Source organism: Setaria viridis, chromosome 1, assembly GCF_005286985.2.
Source record: "Setaria viridis chromosome 1, Setaria_viridis_v4.0, whole genome shotgun sequence".
Classification (NCBI taxonomy): Eukaryota; Viridiplantae; Streptophyta; class Magnoliopsida; order Poales; family Poaceae; genus Setaria; species Setaria viridis.
Window position 1 is genome coordinate 40,449,813 of NC_048263.2, and position 21,334 is coordinate 40,471,146.

General features: G+C 46.7%; 4 protein-coding genes across 4 annotated transcripts; 3 read left to right on the top strand and 1 right to left on the bottom strand.

The window, feature by feature from the left end:
• Positions 1–3,181: 3,181 nt before the first annotated feature.
• LOC117866344 (cinnamoyl-CoA reductase 1) lies at positions 3,182–5,323 on the top strand. The gene is given in 5 exon segments (XM_072291248.1): positions 3,182–3,884; positions 3,972–4,126; positions 4,203–4,443; positions 4,446–4,839; positions 4,943–5,323. Coding segments are annotated over 5 exon segments (1,119 nt in total). The 5' UTR covers positions 3,182–3,730; the 3' UTR covers positions 5,118–5,323.
• A 2,434-nt stretch (positions 5,324–7,757) lies between these two features.
• LOC117841517 (uncharacterized) lies at positions 7,758–15,018 on the top strand. The gene is made up of 15 exons (XM_034721908.2): positions 7,758–8,011; positions 8,111–8,350; positions 8,954–9,268; positions 9,393–9,500; positions 9,595–9,787; positions 10,438–10,700; positions 10,836–10,965; positions 11,080–11,150; positions 11,305–11,541; positions 11,619–11,695; positions 12,194–12,285; positions 13,235–13,317; positions 14,061–14,132; positions 14,275–14,400; positions 14,785–15,018. Exons 1-15 carry the CDS (start codon positions 7,853–7,855, stop codon positions 14,827–14,829), a joined length of 2,211 nt encoding a protein of 736 aa, XP_034577799.1. The 5' UTR covers positions 7,758–7,852; the 3' UTR covers positions 14,830–15,018.
• A 147-nt stretch (positions 15,019–15,165) lies between these two features.
• Positions 15,166–18,727, top strand: LOC117841518 (putative F-box protein PP2-B12). The gene is made up of 3 exons (XM_034721909.2): positions 15,166–16,811; positions 16,955–17,076; positions 17,741–18,727. The coding sequence occupies exons 1-3, from the start codon at positions 16,533–16,535 to the stop codon at positions 18,273–18,275; spliced, it is 936 nt and encodes a 311-aa protein (XP_034577800.1). The 5' UTR covers positions 15,166–16,532; the 3' UTR covers positions 18,276–18,727.
• A 668-nt stretch (positions 18,728–19,395) lies between these two features.
• LOC117856862 (uncharacterized) lies at positions 19,396–21,000 on the bottom strand. Its single transcript, XM_034739297.1, has 2 exons — positions 19,936–21,000; positions 19,396–19,557 (listed from the first exon to the last, which is right to left on the bottom strand). The coding sequence occupies exons 1-2, from the start codon at positions 20,998–21,000 to the stop codon at positions 19,396–19,398; spliced, it is 1,227 nt and encodes a 408-aa protein (XP_034595188.1).
• Positions 21,001–21,334: the final 334 nt, after the last annotated feature.

The following is a 21,334-nucleotide window of genomic DNA, read 5'->3' on the forward strand; positions in this document are numbered from 1 at the left end:
GGACGGGTCCGCTAGCGGCCAACACCCAGGCGAACGAAAGCCAAGGGCGCCCCAACCTCACGTTCGAGCCCCGCCCGGCATAAAGTTCATGGTTTTTCCACGGTGAAAGGCAACGAGCCCCCAGATCCGGTTGAACGGGTCCGGGAACTATATGAACTGGCCGGCGGGAAATTGGAGTACGCCACCAGCTCGACCCGAGCCGGACCCCCCCGAACGGGGACCGGGACTCCACTCGAACCTACCCGTTTGCAGCTCAAACGAGCACCACGGTTCGTCCAACGCGGATAGCGTGGCCCAGCTCAACCCCTCCGTCCTAGCGAATGGACGCTTGAGGGGCAACGATCAAAAAGTCGACCTAGCCCCCCGATCGATTTTCTGCAACGAGCAGGAGCTCGGGGGCTAGTCTCGCAACCAACTACCACGCGTGTGGTCACAAATTGCAGGTTCCCTCAGCCAGGCTGAGATAAAACAAGCGCACCATAACACGGAGCCCGCGGCGAAACAGCGAAAGAAGCCTCCGGAGGATCACTTCTGCTCCACCACAGGCTCGGGGGCTACTGTTGGGAGGAAATATTAACGATCCCCTAAGACACCACTTAAGGAAGCAGACACGGAGGCCCGGGCCCACCTAGGCGTGATCAAAGCTCCGCCTCGCCCGACCAAGGCGCCAGGATCGGGAACGTCCGACCCCCCTCCGCAAAGTTGCCGCCTCGCCCGACCGCGACCCCGGGGTCGGAGGCGCCCGACCCCTCGCCACGGAGTTCCGCCTCGCCCGACCCCAAGCAAAGGGGTCGGGCGCGCTGGGGCCCCCGGGGCAGGGATCCCCCTCGGATGCGGTCCACATGGGCAAGACAGACAAAATCCTGTGGGTCCCCCCGTCGGCCTCGCTATAAATGCGCCGCAGGTCTGACGGAGGGCAGGACGACCGCGCTCCTCACGCAACCCATCACAAGTACCCGCGCACGACCGCTCTGTACAGGCTACAGTGCCGGCGGCCGGCTCCCATTCGCCGCAGGGCACTCATGGCCTGCGCCGGCCGGAGCAAAGGAGAGAGCGGCCTGTCCTCAGGCCCCGTGCGCCCTCGGGTCCCACGCAGCAAGGATGTGACGCCCTCCCTCCAGCAGCCATCGCCTGAGCAACAGCATCCACCGTCCTCCCTAACGGACGCTGGGATAACGACGGAACGCCCTCATCATGATCTGAGGCCTACGAGTATCGAAGGAGCCATCTGCAGGGAGCAACAACACTTGGCATACGGCGGCCTCCCCCTCCGGCATGCGCGCCGGCGCTCGCCCAGGTCCGGCAGAGGCATCGGGCGCCCTGGATCTGGCTCCTCCTTCCTGCCGTGCTTTTTACCATTCTACGCTTTACTCTTTACAGTCCTCTTTACCCGATCCCAACTGTAACTCCGGCCACCCCCTTGCGATATAGAAGGCGGAACCCAGGGCCGGAGAGGGGATCGGCTTCTTCTCCCACAAGCCATAGCACACAGCGACTCTTCCTGAGAGCGTAAGCACCAAAGAGACTTGGGACCAGTCCCTCTCTCGTCAACCTGTAACCCCTACTACAGAACCCCGCGTGGGCAACACGAACATCCCCGATACTGGACGTAGGGCTTCCTTTGCCCGAACCAGTCTAAACCCGTGTCTCCCGCGCAACCACCTGAGGCTTACACGCATAAAAGAAATTTACTAGTCTAAGTCTTGATCCGCTGATCTTGGCAACGACAGTATTATAGTTGGAGGGTGAAATAGAACTTTTCCTTAAAGAAAATTTCCATGATACAAAAGATGATGATACGGAGATGATATGGTTATGTGTTCCAAAAACAACATTTATATTAACTTAGGAGAATAAGACAATACACATAACATGAGACTAAAACATGAAGTATGGTCCTTACTTTTTGGATTAATATAATAATTTAAACTTTAAAGTTACTCCAATAACTCCCTTTTATTATCCCAATACTTCAATTAGGGAGAAAAAGAAAAAAAAATCTCCAACAACTCCCCTAAACTCCCTGCATGTATTCAGCGGCCCAAATCCTTCCCCCGTTACCCCGCAAATACCCGTCACCCCAATCTTCCCCAATCCCCCTCCAACATTACTGCTTTCCTGCGCGCTGCTCCTTTGCCCCCGCGCGCAATCATCATCTGACGACGAATCCAGCACCAGTTGCATGGAAAAACTTTGTGGCTCATAACGAATCCGTTTTACCTATTTCCAATTGCAATTGCACAACGCAGCGGCAGATTTGGCTAATAGGAGCGGCGATAGAAAAAAGAGGCGCTGGGAGGGGCGACTAGCGGTGATGCTGGGTGTGCCGACGCAGAATAGATCGTGAGGGGGAAAGGGGTGGCGGCCTAATTGAGGGACCCACACATGCTGATGGACTAGTTTTGAAGTATCAATGAGTTTATTATTGGGGATCTGCTGTGGGATGACATGATTTTGGGAAAAAAATTTAGTAAAGTCCCCAATACATAATTTTGGGGAAGAATTTTTTGAATACTCTTGAAGTTGCTCCTAAGATAAAAAAAAAAACCAACCTGCAAAGTTAATGGTCTTGCAAAAGAAGTTGGATCAGGCCCAAGCCACTTAGCTGAACAGGTTAAGCTCAACCCATCAGATTAATCAACATTTACCCTCAACACATCCCACGTCGAAGACGATTATTATATAAATTGCTTGAAGACAACACCATTGTCCTCACCCTTAGGTGATTGCTAACCGCTAAGCAAAATGAGGTCAATGTCGATAAATGAAACGACTGAAGCTTATATTGCATTTGGTTCTATGTTTCGGTATTCATATATGTCCATAAATTAGGGTGATTTTGTTGAAATAGCCAAATTCTGATTTCAACAAATTTAAAATAGTGACATATGTCTTCCCCAACCTTTCTTCTTATCACATTCAAAAAACATTTGGGCCCCGTCGCCAAGCTCCAGGACCACCATTTCCTGGGCTCGTGGCCGCCAAATTCTGTAATTGGATCTTTTGGTCAGCTCTGGCCAAGTCATGGCGCTTTCGGAATACTGAACGGCAGTGATCGAGCCGTATGCGGAGCGACGATTTCTGAAGGTTTTGAGGTTGGCGACGTGCCAAAGTTGCCTTCGTGATCCCGTCCCGTCTAGAGAGAACGGAAAAATCAGTGCGCTCTCATGCGGCTATTACGCCGGCCAATTTGCCGAAACCCATCGGCGGCGCCCTGCCCCCGCCGCTGAATGAATACACTGTCGGTGGCGGCGGCGCCATGCTACGTCTCGCGGCAGCACGCAGCTCTAGCGATCCGTTCACGGACGTATAAATACGGGGCACAACCATGAACGCCGAGATCACACAACGAGCTCGATCCATTCCAAGAGTACCCGAAGCAACAGAGTGAGAGTGACAGATGTTAAACAAGACGTGATCAAGCAGGACTCGTATAGGTCCTGATCAGATATGCGCAAGGCATAGATGAGGCGCAAGTCTTTTGTGCTGGTTCCAGAGATAGAGTCCTAGAAGTATGAATCAACCTTGTAACCGGATAGGAGATACCATATGCTTGAAGTAACTCATCTCCATGTAATTGTGACAGCCTTGATGCATATATAAACATGGAACCGTGGGATGCGAGTTTGCTAACCACGTTTACCAAATTACCTTACACTTTTTCAACAGATACTGATCGAATTCTACACACATTCCACTGGCAAGCTAGCATCGGTCGCCAGAGCGAGCCATGTCGTCGTCCTATTCCAAGGCCAGCAATGGTGGCGAGCAGCAGCAGGAGCAACTGGTGTGCGTGACGGGAGCAGGCGGCTTCATCGGGTCGTGGGTGGTCAAGGAGCTCCTCCTCCGCGGATACCGCGTCAGGGGAACTGCAAGGGATCCTGGTGAGTGAAGTCTCTCTTTCATTCTACTACCACAATTAAATTCAGAATAAGCCTGAATCAATAACGTGCTCATTCTTGTTCTGACAGAGGACAGCAAGAACGCGCACTTGCTTGCTCTGGAGGGTGCCAGGGAGCGGCTCACCCTGTGCCGCGCCGATGTCCTGGACTACGACTCCCTCCGCGCCGCGTTCACCGGCTGCCATGGCGTCCTCCACGTCGCCTCCCCGATGTCCAACGACCCGGTTAGTTTCATTCACAAACCCTCTACTACTCCTAGCTATACAGAACATCGTTGCCGGAGCTCTTGGTGACTTGCAGGAGCTCGTGCCGGTGGCCGTGGAGGGCACCAGGAACGTGATCAACACCGCCGCCGACGAGGGCGTTCGCCGGGCGGTCTTCACCTCGTCGTACGGCGCGGTGCACATGGACCCCAACCGGAGCCCCGACACCGTCCTCGACGAGACCTGCTGGAGCGACTACGACTTCTGCGAGCAGACAAATGTAAGCTGCCACAGCCAGCCGTCTTCTTCTCTGATTTGCTGGCCTCATCCACAGTTTCAGCCGCAGATTCATCACCATGTTGTGCATCGAATTACGTGCAGAACCTGTACTGCTGCGCCAAGATGATGGCCGAGGTGACGGCGACGGAGGAGGCGGCGCGGCGCGGGCTACCTCTGGCGGTGGTGGTGCCGTGCATCACCACGGGCCCGATGCTGCAGCAGGCGCTCAACTTCAGCAGCAACCTTGTCGCCCGCTACCTGATGGGCACCAAGAGGTCCTACACCAACGCCGTCGCCGCCTTCGTCGACGTCCGCGACGTCGCGCGCGCGCACGTCCTCGCCTACGAGCGCCCCGAAGCCCGCGGCCGATACCTCTGCATCGCTGCCGTGCTCCACCGCGCCCAACTCACCGCCATGCTCAGGGAGCTCTTCCCGCAGTACCCCGTCACCGCCAAGTAAGCTTCGTTTTGTCGTCAGGCGATCATCAATCCGTCTCCGTGTTGTATGGGTGCGTTGCTGACTCGTGAGAATCTCGTGCCTGTCTTGATATATGCATAGGTGTGAAGACGACGGCAAGCCGATGGCGAAGCCGTACAAGTTTTCGAACCAGAGGGCCAGGGAGTTGGGCTTGGAGTTCACTCCGCTGAAGAAAAGCTTGTACGAGGCAGTGGTGTGCATGCAGCAGAAGGGGCACCTGCGTGTCATCACACAGCAGCAGCGTTCGTACTTGTGAAATCAAGGAACATGCGCTGGGCTTCCCACTTATGTAAAATAAAACAGCGCAAACAAACACACAAGGGAAGGAATGAGAGGTCATATAATGACTTTGTAAATGTAGTATTATAAGCATCTGTTTTCATACCATGTTACATGTAAAACTGTTAACGTGTGCTTTATTGCATACTACGAGTCAATAAAAAAAGGGAAAACTTAAATTCTGGAAAATACTGGTTCTGATAGTATTTAATTTGAATTCATGATGTCTCTTCCCGTTACTCAATTGTTTCTGTCGTATATCCTTATGAACACTACTTATGCTCGAAAAGGGCTAAAATTAGTGGTCGTATATAAGCATTGGCACCTCCGGTAAAGGCGAATTTCGGCTGCATGAGTTTCGGACCCCTATAAATCCCAATGCTGTTTACTAGTAAAAAAATTGTAGATTATAAAATCCTCTCATTAACTGATAGAAAATGAAGAAGCTTCTGTGTATATCACATTGTAAGGTATATTGTATAAATTTGGCGCTTTTGCAAACATTTTTGTGCACATGCATTTGTAGACCCAATAAAATGCAACGAAAGAACCACAGATAGCCGTATTTGTAGTTATACCTCCAAAAGATCTCTTTATCTTTCTTAATAATTATTAGAACACCAATAATCCACCACAACTTTCTTAAATAAAAGAGGAGTTATGACTCTCCCGGTAGTTGGATTGAGATGAGATTATTTGGGGAACTATAAAAGAAACTCTCCTAATGACTTTAGTCAGCTAAAAATTAGTCCCTCATGATCCAAACATGGGGCTAAAGGTAGACTAAAGGTGGGCTAAAAATTAGCAAACCACACAACTAAACTTTAGTTCATTAGCCATCCAAACCTAGCTAATGGAAGCTAATTTTAGACACGAATGTTAAAAGATCAGAAATACTATCCCACAAAAATCTTACCATTTCTTCTCCTGCACTCCCTAGGGATATAATGGACCTTTACTAATAAATGGACTAAAAATTAGTTCTAGCTCCAAACAGGATAAGGTTAATTTTAGCCAACTAAAATTTAGACATCTTTAGCCAACAGGCCTCGTGAAAGAAATATTAGAACATTCCTATTAACTAGTTATTGGAAAAATATTTTACGGGTAGGATCATCGTCTCATTTTTAAGGATCCAGGCGTGTTATTACAGCTAAAAGAATCAAATTCCAGCTATTCGCAAAAAAAAAAATAAATCAAATTCCAGCTCATCAAAAAAGAGAGAAACCAAGGTGGCCCAACAGTATGTATAGAAACTTGGGGCCTGTTGACACCAAAACAATGTGTTGACGCAAAATCCTGAAGGTGGTGGACCCTGCATCACCATATGAGGACCTGGGAGATCTGCTTAACTCCAGTGCACAATCCAAATCGGCGCGCGTGGTGTGCGCGGGCGTGCCAGTCAGTTTGACCATTCAACTGACAAGGTGGAGATAATTCTCTTGAAGTTCGATGGAGTCAGCCGATCGGGCCGATTTAATATAATTTACAATAACCATCAGCCATACGGCCGATAGGAAACATGATGCTGTTGAGTTGTTGCTCCACCATAGCTAGAGCCACAAGCCGATGAGATCTAAACTAACATCACCACCAATATTTTTAGGTGAAACCACAGCGATGCGCCCGGTAGTTGTAGTCTAGAAATATTTAGCAGGACGTTAATCTGAACCCCGCCAGCTGATGAATCCAATCACAATGGAACTTACTCCCAACAGCACTCGAAGGGGTAACCAAGATTAAGATGCAATAGGCTATTAAATGATCTATCGTCTATGATGAACCGATCTAAAGCTAATTAAAGCAAACTGAACGGCAAGACGAAAGAACAGATAAATATCAGCCGATGCAAGCTTAATCAAGGCGGGATAACTGGTGAATACCGTAGATCGAGACAGAAGCGATGCGCCGTAAGTCAAAGATCCAAGATACTCGATAACTGGTAGATGAAACTAGACGAAACCACAGCGATGCGCCCGGTGGTTAAAGCCTAGAACACCTGGTGACGGGACTTGCAGCTTGCCGGAGATCGAGGTCGATGCAGCCCAGCTTGCTAGAAGGAACTCGTCGAGAATCTACATTACTCCTACTCCTAGGGCAATGGCGTGAAGCCGAAAGGTAAAGGTAAATATGTTGTATTATTGATCGTGTGATGATAAAATTACAATGGCCAGGACCCTTTATGGCCTTTGGCGCACCACGTACAAGGCAAGCTATGTACACAATATTTTCTAATAAAAAAAACTCTATCTCTAATTAATCCAACTCTATCTCTAACCAACTTAATCTCTAGAATATTTTATTCAACATCCCGTACGTGAGTTGATTTTCTTCTTTTAATCTTCTAGCTTCTTGCTTTCTCTTTCTTCAAGCACACGCATTCCTGATTTCTGCGGCCAGCTTGCACGTAGCCTTATTTAGGAGAGATTTCGTTATTTTTGCATCATCGGCCGATTCCTTCCTTTCAGAGCATATTTCCAAAATTCGGTGTCAACAGGGCCCAAGAAGAAGCACAGCTCAAAAGAAAGTAGGAAAAACGCGTGCCCAACCCATTTACCATCCAAAAACAGGCGTACAGGCCCAAGGTGCAAGAGAGCCCAGCTACCATCCAGAGTCCAAACTCGCCGAGCACGGCGACGCCGACGGCGCAAGCGAGCGACCAGACCTAAACCTCCGAATCGAACCCTCTCCGCCGCCGCATCCGCAGCAATCATGTCGCAGAAGAAATCCCGCAGCCGGGGCGGGGGAGGCGCCGCCGCGCCCTCCGGCGACGACCATGATGAACTCGCGCGCCCGCCCCCCCTCCAGGCCGTCCTCCTCGCCGACAGCTTCACGCTCAAATTCCGCCCCATCACCCTCGAGCGGCCCAAGGTACTTCCGGCCTCCCTAATCCTGCATCAGAGCCACCTCGAGACCCCGTGCTCGCTCTTCGCGGGTCCCTGACCGAGCTCCCCTGCTGCCTCTTCGCAGGTGCTGCTGCCGCTGGTGCACATGCCGATGATCGAGTACACGCTCACATGGCTGGAGTCGGCGGGGGTGGACGAGGCCTTCGTCTTCTGCTGCGCGCACTCCCACCAGGTCAAGGAATACCTGGAGAGGTCCGGGTGGACCGGGAAGGCGGGGGCTGGGAGCATGGCCGTCACGGCCGTCGAGTCGCACGACGCGATTAGCGCGGGCGACGCGCTCCGCGTCATCTACGAACGCGGCGTGGTGAGTTTTAATCCTGCTTCCCCATTGCGGATTCGAAGGCTTTTAAGTGTTCGGCGATTTTAGTTTTAAGTGTTTTGCATGGCTGTCACATTGGATCATTTAATTGAGTTTAGTTTTGACTCCAATTGGTAACTAGGATGTCTCAGACTGAACCCTAGGCATATATTGGGGTGCTATTTTAGTTCGTTTAAGACTTTAAGTAGGCTAAGCAACAAAGCACTGCTCCCTTATCGAATACAGTGAATGATCTTACTTGTTTGCTGGCTCAGTAGAGGGGACTCAGGAATGTATTAAAGCCACCACACTAATGACAAGAGTAATATGTACTAGTATTTCTCCTAATCACAGACAAGTATAGTAGTATTGTTTCTGAAGCCACTAAATAGAAACTAGACTCGTTTGTTTCGTTTCAGTTTATTTTGCTAGTTTGTTAACATCTCCGTTAAGAAACTTCAGACTATTCCAGCTCAACTTAGGAAGCATAGCACTAAAACTAGTAATATTATGTGGATTTTGTGAGACTCAGTGCATTACCATGCTTATGATTTCGTTTAACTCCATTTGCAGTTTCAGTTGTTTCATGAACCCATACTTCTATTGTAGATTCGTGGAGATTTCGTTCTCATCAGTGGTGATACAATCAGCAATATGAGCTTGAAGGACGCTCTCCAGGAACATATGGACCGGAAGAAAAAAGACCCACTTGCTGTTATGACTATGATTATAAAGCATTCAAAACCTTCTATCCTGACGCACCAAACACGTCTGGGTAATGATGAAATTGTTATGGCTGTAGATCCTGAGACAAAGGAATTACTTTATTATGAGGACAGGGCAGATAACTCACACTTGTATGTTACAATTGATAAGGATATACTGACCAATAATCCTACTCTCCAGCTGCATAATGACATGGAGGTTTGCTTTGAAACTCTACAAGTCAACAGTTGCCTTTTTTTTTTCTTGAATCTGTTTCTGCTAATATCGTTGCTTATGTATATCTTGTTTTGTACTTTGATCCTCTTCACTTCTTACTTGGCAGGACTGCTATATTGATATCTGCTCTCCAGAAGTACTAAGTCTTTTCACCGATAACTTTGACTATCAACATCTTCGGCGTCATTTCGTGAAGGGCTTACTAGTTGACGATGTAAGTCAATTCACCACTATTTGGCCACAGTAAGAAAAGGACATATGATGTTTGCCTCTTTTGCAACAAACTAATGGCCTACCAATTCTTTCAGATTATGGGGTACAAAATTTATACTCATGAATTACGCTCTGGATACGCTGCAAGGATTGATAATTTCAGGAGCTATGATACAGTGAGCAAAGATGTAATTCAAAGGTGGACATACCCTATGGTGCCTGATGTAATATCCAATCGTGATTGCTCAGAAAGTAGACTTCATAGGCAGGGAATATACAAGGCATCAGGTATATGGTGTTATACAGTTGCTATTGACTACAGTTCCTTGGTTCAAGCTTCCTGAAAAGCAGCAGGATATCTAAAAATTATGGATTTTTTTATTTTCCATATTTCAATTAAGTATTTGCTTACTTTGACTTATTTAATATAATCTAAATGTTTAGTTTGATTTCTGGTCTTAGGAAATATTTTATCCTTTGAGACATTTTACTAAGCAATTATAGAATAGTTCAAATTATTTTACGTGGACCTCATCATGAACTGTAGAAAGTTTGCTTCTGGGTGCATATGTTTTGGTGTTCACATGTCCAATGTATATGTGCTTAGCCAATGATAAGTATAGGCAGAATGCATGCTAATTCTTTTTTAGATGAGTTGTTTTGCAATGATAATTAGAGATATGGATACACTGTTCAATGTTTTGTAAGCTAAGCTAATAGAGATATAGCTGGCTTTAAAAAGGATTTTGTATTCTGTTTGTTAAACTAGATTTATATTTCTTGCTTTTTGCCTATATTTTGGGCTATCTCCCATGCTTACAGGCATGCTGAGCCCCAATTTTTTATACATTCAAGAAATGAATTGATTCCCGCTGTTCTTCTAGTAATTAATTTCAATATTCTCTGTACATCTTAACTGTCCATCTTTTTTTTAACAGATGTAACATTGTCATATTCTGCACAAATTGGTGCAAATTCTGTTGTTGGCAGTGCGACAAGCATTGGAGACCACTGCAAAGTATTAAATTCAGTTATTGGGGAGGGCTGCAAGATTGGGAAAAATGTTTTGATTAATGGCTCATATATATGGGACAATGTTATAATTGAAGATGGGTGCAAAGTTAGTAACTCCTTAGTCTGTGATGGTGTCCATTTAAGAGCAGGTGCTATTGTTGAACCTGGTTGCGTACTGTCATTTAATGTAAGTTGCTACAGTGTTGACATTACTATGCCAGATGCTTTCCTCCAGTAACAAAATACATAGTCTGTTTTTCTTTACGATCCTTTATTCCAGCTATGTTGAGTATATTCTGAACTTATATTCTGTATCATTCAGGTTGAAGTTGGAAAGAATGTTGTTGTTCCTGCCCACTCAAAAGTTTCATTACTTCCACAGCCTTCAAATGAAGATAGCGATGAAGAACTTGAGTATGCTGACACCAACTCTGGAATTACAGATAGTCCACGTTAGTCTGCAAACCCTAAGACTTTATTTGCTAATTACTATTCATGCTAGACTATACATTTTGTATGGACCTGTAACCTACATGTTCTACTCCGTGTACTGGGTTTCCATGCAGCATTTTCCAGCATGAGGAGTAATGGCGATCAAGCAACTGTTCCTTCTGAAGATGAGTTGGGAACATCTGAGGTATCCTTGTAGTCTTATAATCTTATCTGGCTCAGAGATTTAGTTTTGAGCACTCATGGAATTATGGTGTTGATTGTGGGGAACTATCTAGGTCATACATTTTGCCATGATCTTTATAATCATTTGGGTTGATTTTCATGATATCATCAACTAGACTGGGACCTGTGGTGTTGTTGGTTACATATGGACAAGCGGTGATACTGGGATCCTGGAAGAATGGAGACAATCAATTGCCCCAATTGCTAAAGAAAAACTTGAAGAGTTGCAGCATGCGGTTTGTGAAGATGATGCGTCAGAAGATGAATCCAACAATCCGATTCTACCAGATAAAGATGGTTCTTCAGACAGTGCGGTTGAGGATGATGATCCTTTTTCTAAGTTTGAGAAAGAGGTTATTTATGTATATGTGATTATGAAATATATACTTCCTTTTCTATCCCATTTTGCTGAGTGGTGTGCCCTGTTTAGGTGGAAGAAACATTCCAACGAGCTATGGGTGGTGGTGTTAATCGAGATAATTTGATTCTAGAGATTAATGGCCTCAGGTGCAAGATCTTTCCTCTCCTGTCAGACAAATGTAAAAACTGACAAATACTAATGATCTGTCTGGATAGGTGGCATTGGAAGTTTGGATTGAACTGAGTCCAAAGTTTACCTTGTACAATCTTCCCTGTCCAGGCCCTAAGTATTGAAAATTATATGAACATGAAAGTAGTTAATTTAGCTTACTGGCAATGTAAGAAGAGGAAAAGGGGCTTTAATAGCAGAAACTAATTTAGTTTATTTGAAACTTACAATGTTAGATTCATAATCTTTTGCCCACCTGCGAGCCTGCTCTTGTTGACTTGGAAATTTTAAGCTCCATATTATTGGAATTAACTTTTTAGTTAATTTATGCCGTACAGTTTCTCTTTAATTTCATTTCAGATGACATTACTGTTATTCTGTAATGGTTACGTTGATAGATGCAGTTCTTCTTGTCCAAATGTTTTGCAAATTGACAATTAATGATAGGTTACATTGATACCATGCTTATTTTTCAGGTTGGCTTATAGCCTTCAACATGCAGATTGTGCTGGAGCTGTGTTCTATTCTGTCATGAAGAGTGCATTAGTGGCTGCACAATCTACTAATGGTAAGCTTTTTATAAATGGTAGGAATATTATGAATCCATGATGACTGTACAGTTGGGAATGGTGTGAATCTAGGATATTTAGCTGTTTTACCTAGGGTAATAGGTCCAGCTTACAGAAGGTACTCTCCTCTTGTCCACCTCGAAATCTTCATAGGAAGATGCATGCATTCTTGATTACCAAGCAGAAGCCAACTTGTTTTGGTTCTGTCACTTTTTTATTATGGCATCGTGATGCTGGCTGTGCTTCATGCACAGATTTTAATGGCAATGAATCTTCACATATAGGCATGTTAGCTATCGTATTTCCTCTTGCATATACAAGCGTTCCACACCGCTCACAAGTGCACCAATGGTAACTTGTTCCTCATGTCTGAAACCTGGTAAGCTCCATAAGTATGCCCCACCCAGGACTCCAGACTGTAGGTCCATATTTGCATTATCCACGTCAAACTTTCTAGTTGTCCTCACAGTGCTCTGTTGAGTGAAGAACCCAATCTTTAGTATGTAGCCTAACCTAATCATTCCCCAAATTCATTTGCAATTAATGCTTTTGTACTTTTAGCTAGTTTAAACCCTATTCCTAGTTATTTTTTCTTCATACCTAGATTTTTTTATTTAGTCCAGTTACTAGAATACTTTAATGGCTCTGTTCAATGAATTTTCTGTGGTGGTCTTATATTTGGTCTGTGGTTGAATATTAATGTGGTTATACAGTCAAATAAGTGAAAGAAAATAAATTGGTTAGTTTTTTTCAGGTTTTTGTATTAAATTGTCCAGTTTTCTGACACTTAATTTTCTTTCTTGGAGGCAAATTTGCACATTTCAGATATAAAATAGAAGTGAATTTTAGTGGAATTGCACCATTCCTGTCTTGTGTTATATTATTTTTCAGATCTGATGATGGATTATCCAAAGCTTATTCTCCCCTGCTTTCACCGTCCTTTTTCAGACACTCTTCTAAAGACAACAGCCGAAGCACTTGGCAAGTGGAAGGATCTTTTGCGCAATTACACTAAGACAGTTGATGAGGAGGTAGGGTCCAATTTATTGCTTACTTTACCTTGAACCATAAATGAGTAAGATTTGCCAGAATGTGAACATTATCTGCATTGTTGTTATGTCGAAATAATAACACGAGTAATCATTTAATGATGCAAAACGGAGTGAAGAAAAAGCCAAGCAAAAACTGTTTTGTACCACATGCTTGTTTATTAGCCTGGTAGCACTAGGCTCATGCTACATGTCTGTTCATTCTTTGATATTGTCATTGAACATGAAAAATAACTCCACGATATCATCTTATCCATTATTCTGCCTTGCATTGCTGCTAGAATTGCTGCCTTGGCACATGGATTTTTATTTTTAATTATGATATGTAGTTTGTGGGCGATAAATGAGCTTTTAGAGGACTAGAGTTGATCCAGGGCCACTTGATCATCTATTTTTAAGAACTCACAACTTTGATCTGACCAAGTTCCCCTGCTTGATCTGTCATCATTTGTTGATTTGTGTAATGTGTGTCTTGGTGGGTGTTGTTAAGATACTGAACTGTGATGTTGCGTGATGACTATTGAGGAAAGGCCTCTTCTGAAATTGTAAAATTTCATGGGCCTGTTTGAAAGAAATTCTTGTCTAATTTAATTTGTAACTTATTTTTTTGAAAACTGTACAGCGGGGGAGACCCCCACTGTGAAATTTGTAACTTATTGGGGGTATATTTCTTCTTTCTATTCTTGCTGTGGGCTAAATATTTTATTTCTTGTGTACTGCTATAGATGGAGATACTATTAAAGTTTGAGGAAATGTGTCAAGAGACCACAAAAGAATTTTCTCCACTGTTTGCAAAGGTAATACCTATTTCACCGCAGATGGGTTCCACAAGATTTTTGTACACCATGAATAGAAATCGTTTTGTTTAGACTGCTGAGCAAATACTGTACTTGAAAAGAATTATTTTTTAATTATTGCATAATCTGCTATTGAACACAGATCTTGCCATTCCTTTATGATACGGAGGTAGTAAGTGAAGATGCAATTTTGAGATGGGCAGAAGAGAAAGAACATGCTGATGAGTCTGATAAAATCTTTGTTAAACAGTCAGAGGCATTTATACAGGTATATGCCTTGCATTAAAGTTGGTTCTCCGGCCTGTTTATGCACATGGTTTCACAGAACCAGTTGAATCTTAGATATTCACTTGTAGTCTCTTTTGATCTGTGCCTTAGTTTGTTATCACTTGTTACCCAACCTCAAGTCCTAGGAACAGTTATACTGTCACTCTAGAATTATTTCACCTGACCATGTGTGCTCAACTGATTTTAATTTTGCTCACTTGTCTCCTCCATGGGGCAGACACGTGTGTTACTGATTTAGTTTTAGCTCGAGTTCATGGAATCATCTGAATTGGTGTTAGTCGCACACGTATTTCTGTCTGTTGAGATTTTGTCTTCCTTGGTTCAGACAATTAACTGATTTTCCACAATTTGTTACTCTACTCAGTGGCTCAAGGAGGCCGAAGAGGAGGACGATGAAGAAGAGGAATAACCTTGGAGAATGCAGTGTCCGGTTTGAGTGGTCTCCCGGTGAGTTTGCGACTGGCAAGTTTTGGAAAATGTGATTGTTTGTACATCAAGACAACACAATTTTGTTTCTAACCGACCAGAAAAGAAGAGGAACAGAACAATTCGCGTATGAGGCATGAATCAATATGACGACTCCAGTGTAGTTGACCCACTAGAACCGTATCATCTTTGCTTGGTTGATGCTTCGGTGAAGTTGTCGACACATTTGTTTAACTGTCCATCCATCATATGTTTCGTTGCACCCAGCCAGCACTGGCACAAATCTTTAATAAAAGCTTTGGTTAGATATGGCTCCTTTTCTCCCCTTTCTGCTCGCAAATGTAGTGGGGAAGAAAGCAATGGAGGCTTCTTGCCCAAAAGGCCCCAGTGGATCATGTGGGTTGCGTAGATCCGGCACTAATCTTACCTCAAAAGGGGCACTGTTTGCTTAAAGTACGCTCTTTTCCCCCCGGAACCTTTCATGTTTTTTCCCCTAGATCCCTGATAGCCTTCTTTGCTTTGTGAAACAACCGGACGAGGGGCAGCAAAATCAAAGGCCGATAGAAAGAGTAAAAAACCAGAATGGCCTTGGGGCCAAAAGAGATAAAGCCGGTCGGAATGAGCGGAGGTACAGAGGGTTGCACTGCTGGACTAAGCAATCTCCCTGTGCCTTCGCCCATATTCGTTCTTCAGCATGTGCCTGATTTAATCTATTAGCTACGGATTCCTTTTCTTCCGTGTATGTTGTGAGTCATCATAGTATGCATTGTTTAATGTTTCAGATGATTTTGCTTTGACCGTGAGAAAAGCTGGGATTATACGATACCCGTCTTTGTTAGGTTTTATCACCTGACTCGCATAAAATTGTTTGACCTTTTCTGTTGCGGTGGTCACAAGAATTACCGCTGAGTCAGACCGGGTTAAGATACAGTTAGCTCAGGCTTGAACACAAACCACATTTTGGACTTGGGAGCACCATATATCATTCTTTCCGGATAAGATGAATGACTCTAGCTTTCGTTCTGACGGAACACCAGGCAGTGTGGATGACAAACTGTGCCGTTTCGTCCCCACCGTCCTTTGAGGTCGGACGGCAATTTGCTTACAGAGCTTCCAATTTTCCCTCTTTTTTTTGGGCGAATGGAGTTTCTGAGTAGCCGCTGATCTGAAACACCAATACTGTAGGCTGTACCCAACCGTCGGATCATTTTTTTCCCTTAAAATTTAAAAATATTTTCACATTGCATTACGTTTACGTACGTGGTTGCATCATAGTATTATCGGGATAATGTTAAACAAGAAGCAGTCGACCGGATTACCACGTGTCACCAACCCATGGACCAAAATGGGCCTGCCCCCGAACACGGCGTGGGGCAGACGAGATCTCGGGCCGGAAAAACGCACACACACACGCTGAAAAAGAAGGTCCCATTTACGTTTTAACAAACGCCCGTCCGAGTCAGCAGAGCGGAAGCCAGCGAAGGAACGTTCCGCTGCTGCGGCCGGTGAGCCTTAGCCCTTAAGCTTCTCGTCTCCCCACCTTATAAGAAGCCTCGCATAACAGCCGTCACCCCCGACGTGATCGATCGCCACGACGGTTTCCAACGCGATCACCTACGTACTTAGCTGCTGCACGACCAGACGGCCGGCCGTCACACAGGAAGAAGACAGCGTGCTTTTGAGTATATGGACGCGGCGGCGGCGGCGGCGGCGATCTACCGGCTGCCGGAGGAGTGCGTGGCGTACGCCATCTCGCTGACGACGCCCGGCGACGCGTGCCACTCGTCCGCGGTGTCGCCGGCGTTCCGGACCGCCGCGGACTCCGACGCCGTCTGGGCACGGTTCCTGCCGCCCGACCACGCCGCCGTCCTGGCGCGCGCCGACGAGCCCGTGGAGTGCGAGTCCAAGAAGGAGCTCTTCTCCCGACTCTGCGACACCCCCGTCCTCCTCGACGGCGCCACCATGGTACGTCGTACGCCGCCGCAAGCTCAATTTAATTAATTTGTTTATCTCCAGCGTCGATTATTCACATTGTCGCGCGCGCGATCGATCACGGAATTAATCAAGTTTAGTTTGCTAACAATTTCGATGGCATTATTTGCGTGCAGAGCTTTGGGCTGGAGAGACGGAGCGGGGCGAAATGCTTCATGCTCTCGGCGAGGGCGCTCAGCATTGCCTGGGGAGACGATCCGACTTGCTGGATATGGACCGCTAGCCTTCCGGGATCCAGGTGGGTGCCAAATGATATTCTTCCTTTTTTTCGCAATTTGTTACTTGCCTCATAAGTAGCTTACCCGGCGCGGCACCAACCAACGATCCACACTGCTGCTCTAGCTATAGATATTAGAATATTTGATTGAAAAGGTTAACTTCTTGAATTCTAGTATTTAATAGTTGATAAAATTATATACATAATGTATAAATGTTATCAGAATATATTCGTGTCTAATTTCAAGGTCATTTAATGTGGCGTTGAATTAGTAGAAATTGATGATGCATTGTAGAAAATTTTATATTTAAAGTATACATCTAAAGACTTTTATAATCTCAATACTGCAACTAAAAACAAAATAGAGACAGTAGTTTTTTAATCAAACATTATGTTGACCGAATAATTTAGAGAATCCTTCTTCAATTCAAACATTATGTTGCCACCTGCGGTTTTGCACACACGACACGCACGTGTCACCGTGCATGCCTGCACACCCGTCTTCATGCATGCCGCACGTGCTCTAAAGCTCCCGACAATTATTGCAACACACGTCGTTGGCGTCGCAAAAGGCTAGCTCGATCGGCAAGCAACAACAGGATAGCTTACCCTGCATGCTTGCATCACAACTACAGACCATCACGAGCTAGATCGACTAAACTTTCCATGCCCACGCTGTGATCAGGTTTCCTGAGGTCGCCGAGCTCGTCGACGTGTGCTGGCTGGAGATCAGCGGGAAGCTCAGCCTCTCGCTGCTCTCCCCGGGCACAACCTACGCCGCCTACCTCGTCTTCGCCATCGCCGACGACTCGTACGGCCTGGAGTGCCACGTCGGCATGCTGCCACCCAAGGCCACAGTCACCGTCGTCTCCGGGACCAGCGGCAAGCCGGCGGCGACGTCGACCGAGCACGCCATCTGCCTGCAGCACATGCAGGGGGAGGAGGAGGTCGCCGTGCACCGGCGGAAGCAGCAGTACATGCGGCTCCGCAAGGGCTACGGCCGCAAGATGGTGACGAGGGAGGCCGACCCCGACATCAGGTGCCCGCGCCGGAGGGGCGACGGGTGGGCGGAGGTCGAGCTGGGCGAGTTCGCCGTGGCCACCGGCGACGGCGAGGACGGCGGCGTGGTGGAGGTGAGGCTCGAGGAGGTGGATAGCCGGAGGTGGAAGAGGGGTCTCATCGTGCAAGGCATCGAGATCAGGCCCAAGCACGCTTGCTAGCTGCCGCCATATAGCCGAACGCCTCCGTTGATTCTTTTTTATCAACAGTTAGCCATCGGATTAATTTTTAATCTAGGAAAAAATCATTAAGAATTACCGATGAATTGGGTCCAGAGAGGAACAGCTAGCCGACGAAGCTCTCAGCCTGATTCTTTTCTGGACTGACGCAACTTAAAAACTCAGCTACTGGAGAATGGTCAATTGCGTCAGTGCTTGCATGCGGACTAGTACGTAGTAGTACGTGCTGCTGCAGAGCGCTAATGTACTTGATGCATGGCCCGCAAGCTGTTTGCTAACCACAACGGCCTGTATGTAGATGATCGCATGAGGAGCCTGCTGTGTGCGTACGTGGTCAAGTTGGTGATCCGGGGACCAAAATGAGATAGCAAGTGTATTATTTCGATGGAATGTTAATTCCATACGATTTAACGTGATTGTTCACTGTTCCATCATCACTCTGTAATGGTCGTGTTTGCCTCCCACTCCTTCCTTGGGCCACATCGGCCTTCTGCTATTGGGCCACGGAGGAAAGAAATTTCCGACAGCTGCGCAGAAACAAACCGACGAGCGGTTGCCTGCTATTTGGGCCTTGCTGGGCTGTGCGATCTACAAGCTTCCCACCTCGTCACCTAATAAGATGTACTATCAATTCCAAATCTGGGTCCTTTGAAGGACCATTTAAGAGTGCCTAACAAAATGTAGAGCTAATAATTCTCCTTGATGCTGTCGTTTGCAAACTCCAATTTCTGGTGAGAACTGAGGAACCACTCATCTGCATCACTGCACGGCTGGCTTGATCAAAGGAAATGGGAGTCCAGAGTCCAGACTCCGATCCAGACGCTTGAAAGAACCAGTGCGTGTGCGTGACAGAGTCTTTTCATACAATTTCTTCAGCAGGCCGAAGATTGCCGCTACTGTTCGAACCATGAAGCAAATGGGTCATGTCTCGAGGAATCATGGATGGCCTCCGGCAAATCAGTATAGTTAAGGCCAAAGTCGTGCACAAACTGAAACTTAGCATGCTGAGAAGCCTTATTCTTCACATGCAATTGCCTTTGCTGGTCTTCGATCCATTCCTTACTTAGAGGTGCATAATGTTTTGTACGGCATCTAATCGTCATTAGCTCGAGTACTCGTGCATGACGAACAAAGAGCTTGCAAACCTGATATCTGATTTCTCCCCTTCGTAGCCATTCAATATTATTTTTCTGACATGGAGCTCAAGGCACTCGATGGGGTTTTGCTTATCGTAACTTCCTCCACTTCTGAATCCTCGTCTTACCTGAATCCAATGACCAAAGAAAAAAAATAGAAGATTTAGTTTCTGGGAAAAGTAAGAAATGCAAAAGTTTCCTGTGTCAATACGCATGTATCGTCTATTTGCAAATTAACGGAGACCTTTGGCTGAACTACAAGTCAAAAGTTTCAGAATAAACACCAGTTAGAAATTTGTTTGAAATTATTGTTGTTGTGTGACGTCAAAATTTGATACTAAACATACATATTGGTCAACCTTCGCTAGTCTCATCAACCAAAGCCCAACAATCAAAACGTACGATACCAATTCCTACTAGACTAAGAGTGAACAATAATCTGTTAAGAAAAAATACCGATCGAGATACAGCAACTGTGAAAATTAAGACTAAAAAAGAGAGCTCACCGAGGCGTCAGGACAAGATCCTGCAGAGAAGTAGAGCTTCTCCAAGCATGGGAAACACCTCAGGAAGTTGCAGACCACATCAGTGCGATCAACGTCCTCCAGAGCCAAACTCTTCACGGTTTGCAGCGTCGCCCCCAATCTAACCGCGCGGATCTCCGATCGCGTTTCCTGAGAAATTACTTTGCCCTGGTGCACATGGTCGATGTGGCAGCTGGTCACTTTGAACACCGTGTCTCCAAGCTCGAGCCGGGAGATGGTCCTGGAGATGCATCCCAGGAACCTCAGCCTGGGCGCGCTCACCACCCGTAGCTCGAAGGATTCGCCGCTGAAACGATGGCGGAACGGGGCCAGATACTCCAGACGAGGGCCGTTCTCGACGGTGACCCGGCGCATCATCACCTCCGGCATCGGGTTCATGGAATGCGCGACGGAGACGGCGAGAGTCCTGATGGTGGACGAGGTGATCTTGACTTGGGCGAAGCCGGTGCACTCGTCGAGCACTAGCGTTCCCAGGGCGAGGCAGCCGGCGGGGACGCCGTGGAGGGCGTCTTCCGAGACGCTGACGCCACAGAGCGACAGCGTCTCGAGGTGCGGGAAGCGAAGCGCGGCGGCGGTGGAGGGGAGGACGCAGGAGCCGACCCTAAGGACGCGCAATGTGCGAGCCAAGCGGAGCGGCGGCGGCAGCGGCAAGGGCGGTATAGTCCTCAAGTCCAGGCAGGGCAGCCCCGGGTGGATCCCGAGCACTTGGAGGCCGTCGAGGGCTGGCGAGCGGAGCCAGTGCTCATAGGCGGCGGAGTTGCCGGCGACAGAGATGGTTCCGAGCCTGAGGCGGCGGGCGTGGCCAGGGTGGACCGCGAGGACGTGGGAGACGAGGCACAGGATGAGGACGCGGGAGGTGGAGGCGCTGCCGTGGAGGAACCGGTCGTCGAGGTTGAGCGGGGAGGACCGCCAGACGTGGCGCCAGAGTCGGTCTGGAAATTTTATGATCCGAGTAGTAGTAGTATGTTTTCTTCGAGAGCGTTCCCTATTTTGCTCGGCCTTGCTTCCAATTAGGATGCAAATCATACGAACGCATTGTGTGTTTCTCAACGCCGTTGCATTGCATGGTACGACACAATTCCAAACCAGAGCTAGCTCAGTGTTAGTCTGGAAATTGGAACACCCTTGATTAACTTTTCTGTGAACCGTCTATGCTCGGCAGCAGGATTGGGATTTGATCTAGGGTATGTAGGGTCAAAATGAAAGTTGTGGAATTTACTTGTTGAATTTGATTATTTATATCTTTAACCGTTTTGTATGGACCGTTCTTTTGGTTTACTTTTTAAATTTTAACCCTTTGTGCAGATTCTCAGAAGGTGCTGAACTCCGATTTGTTTGCTGGTTTGCGCAGATTCTCAGA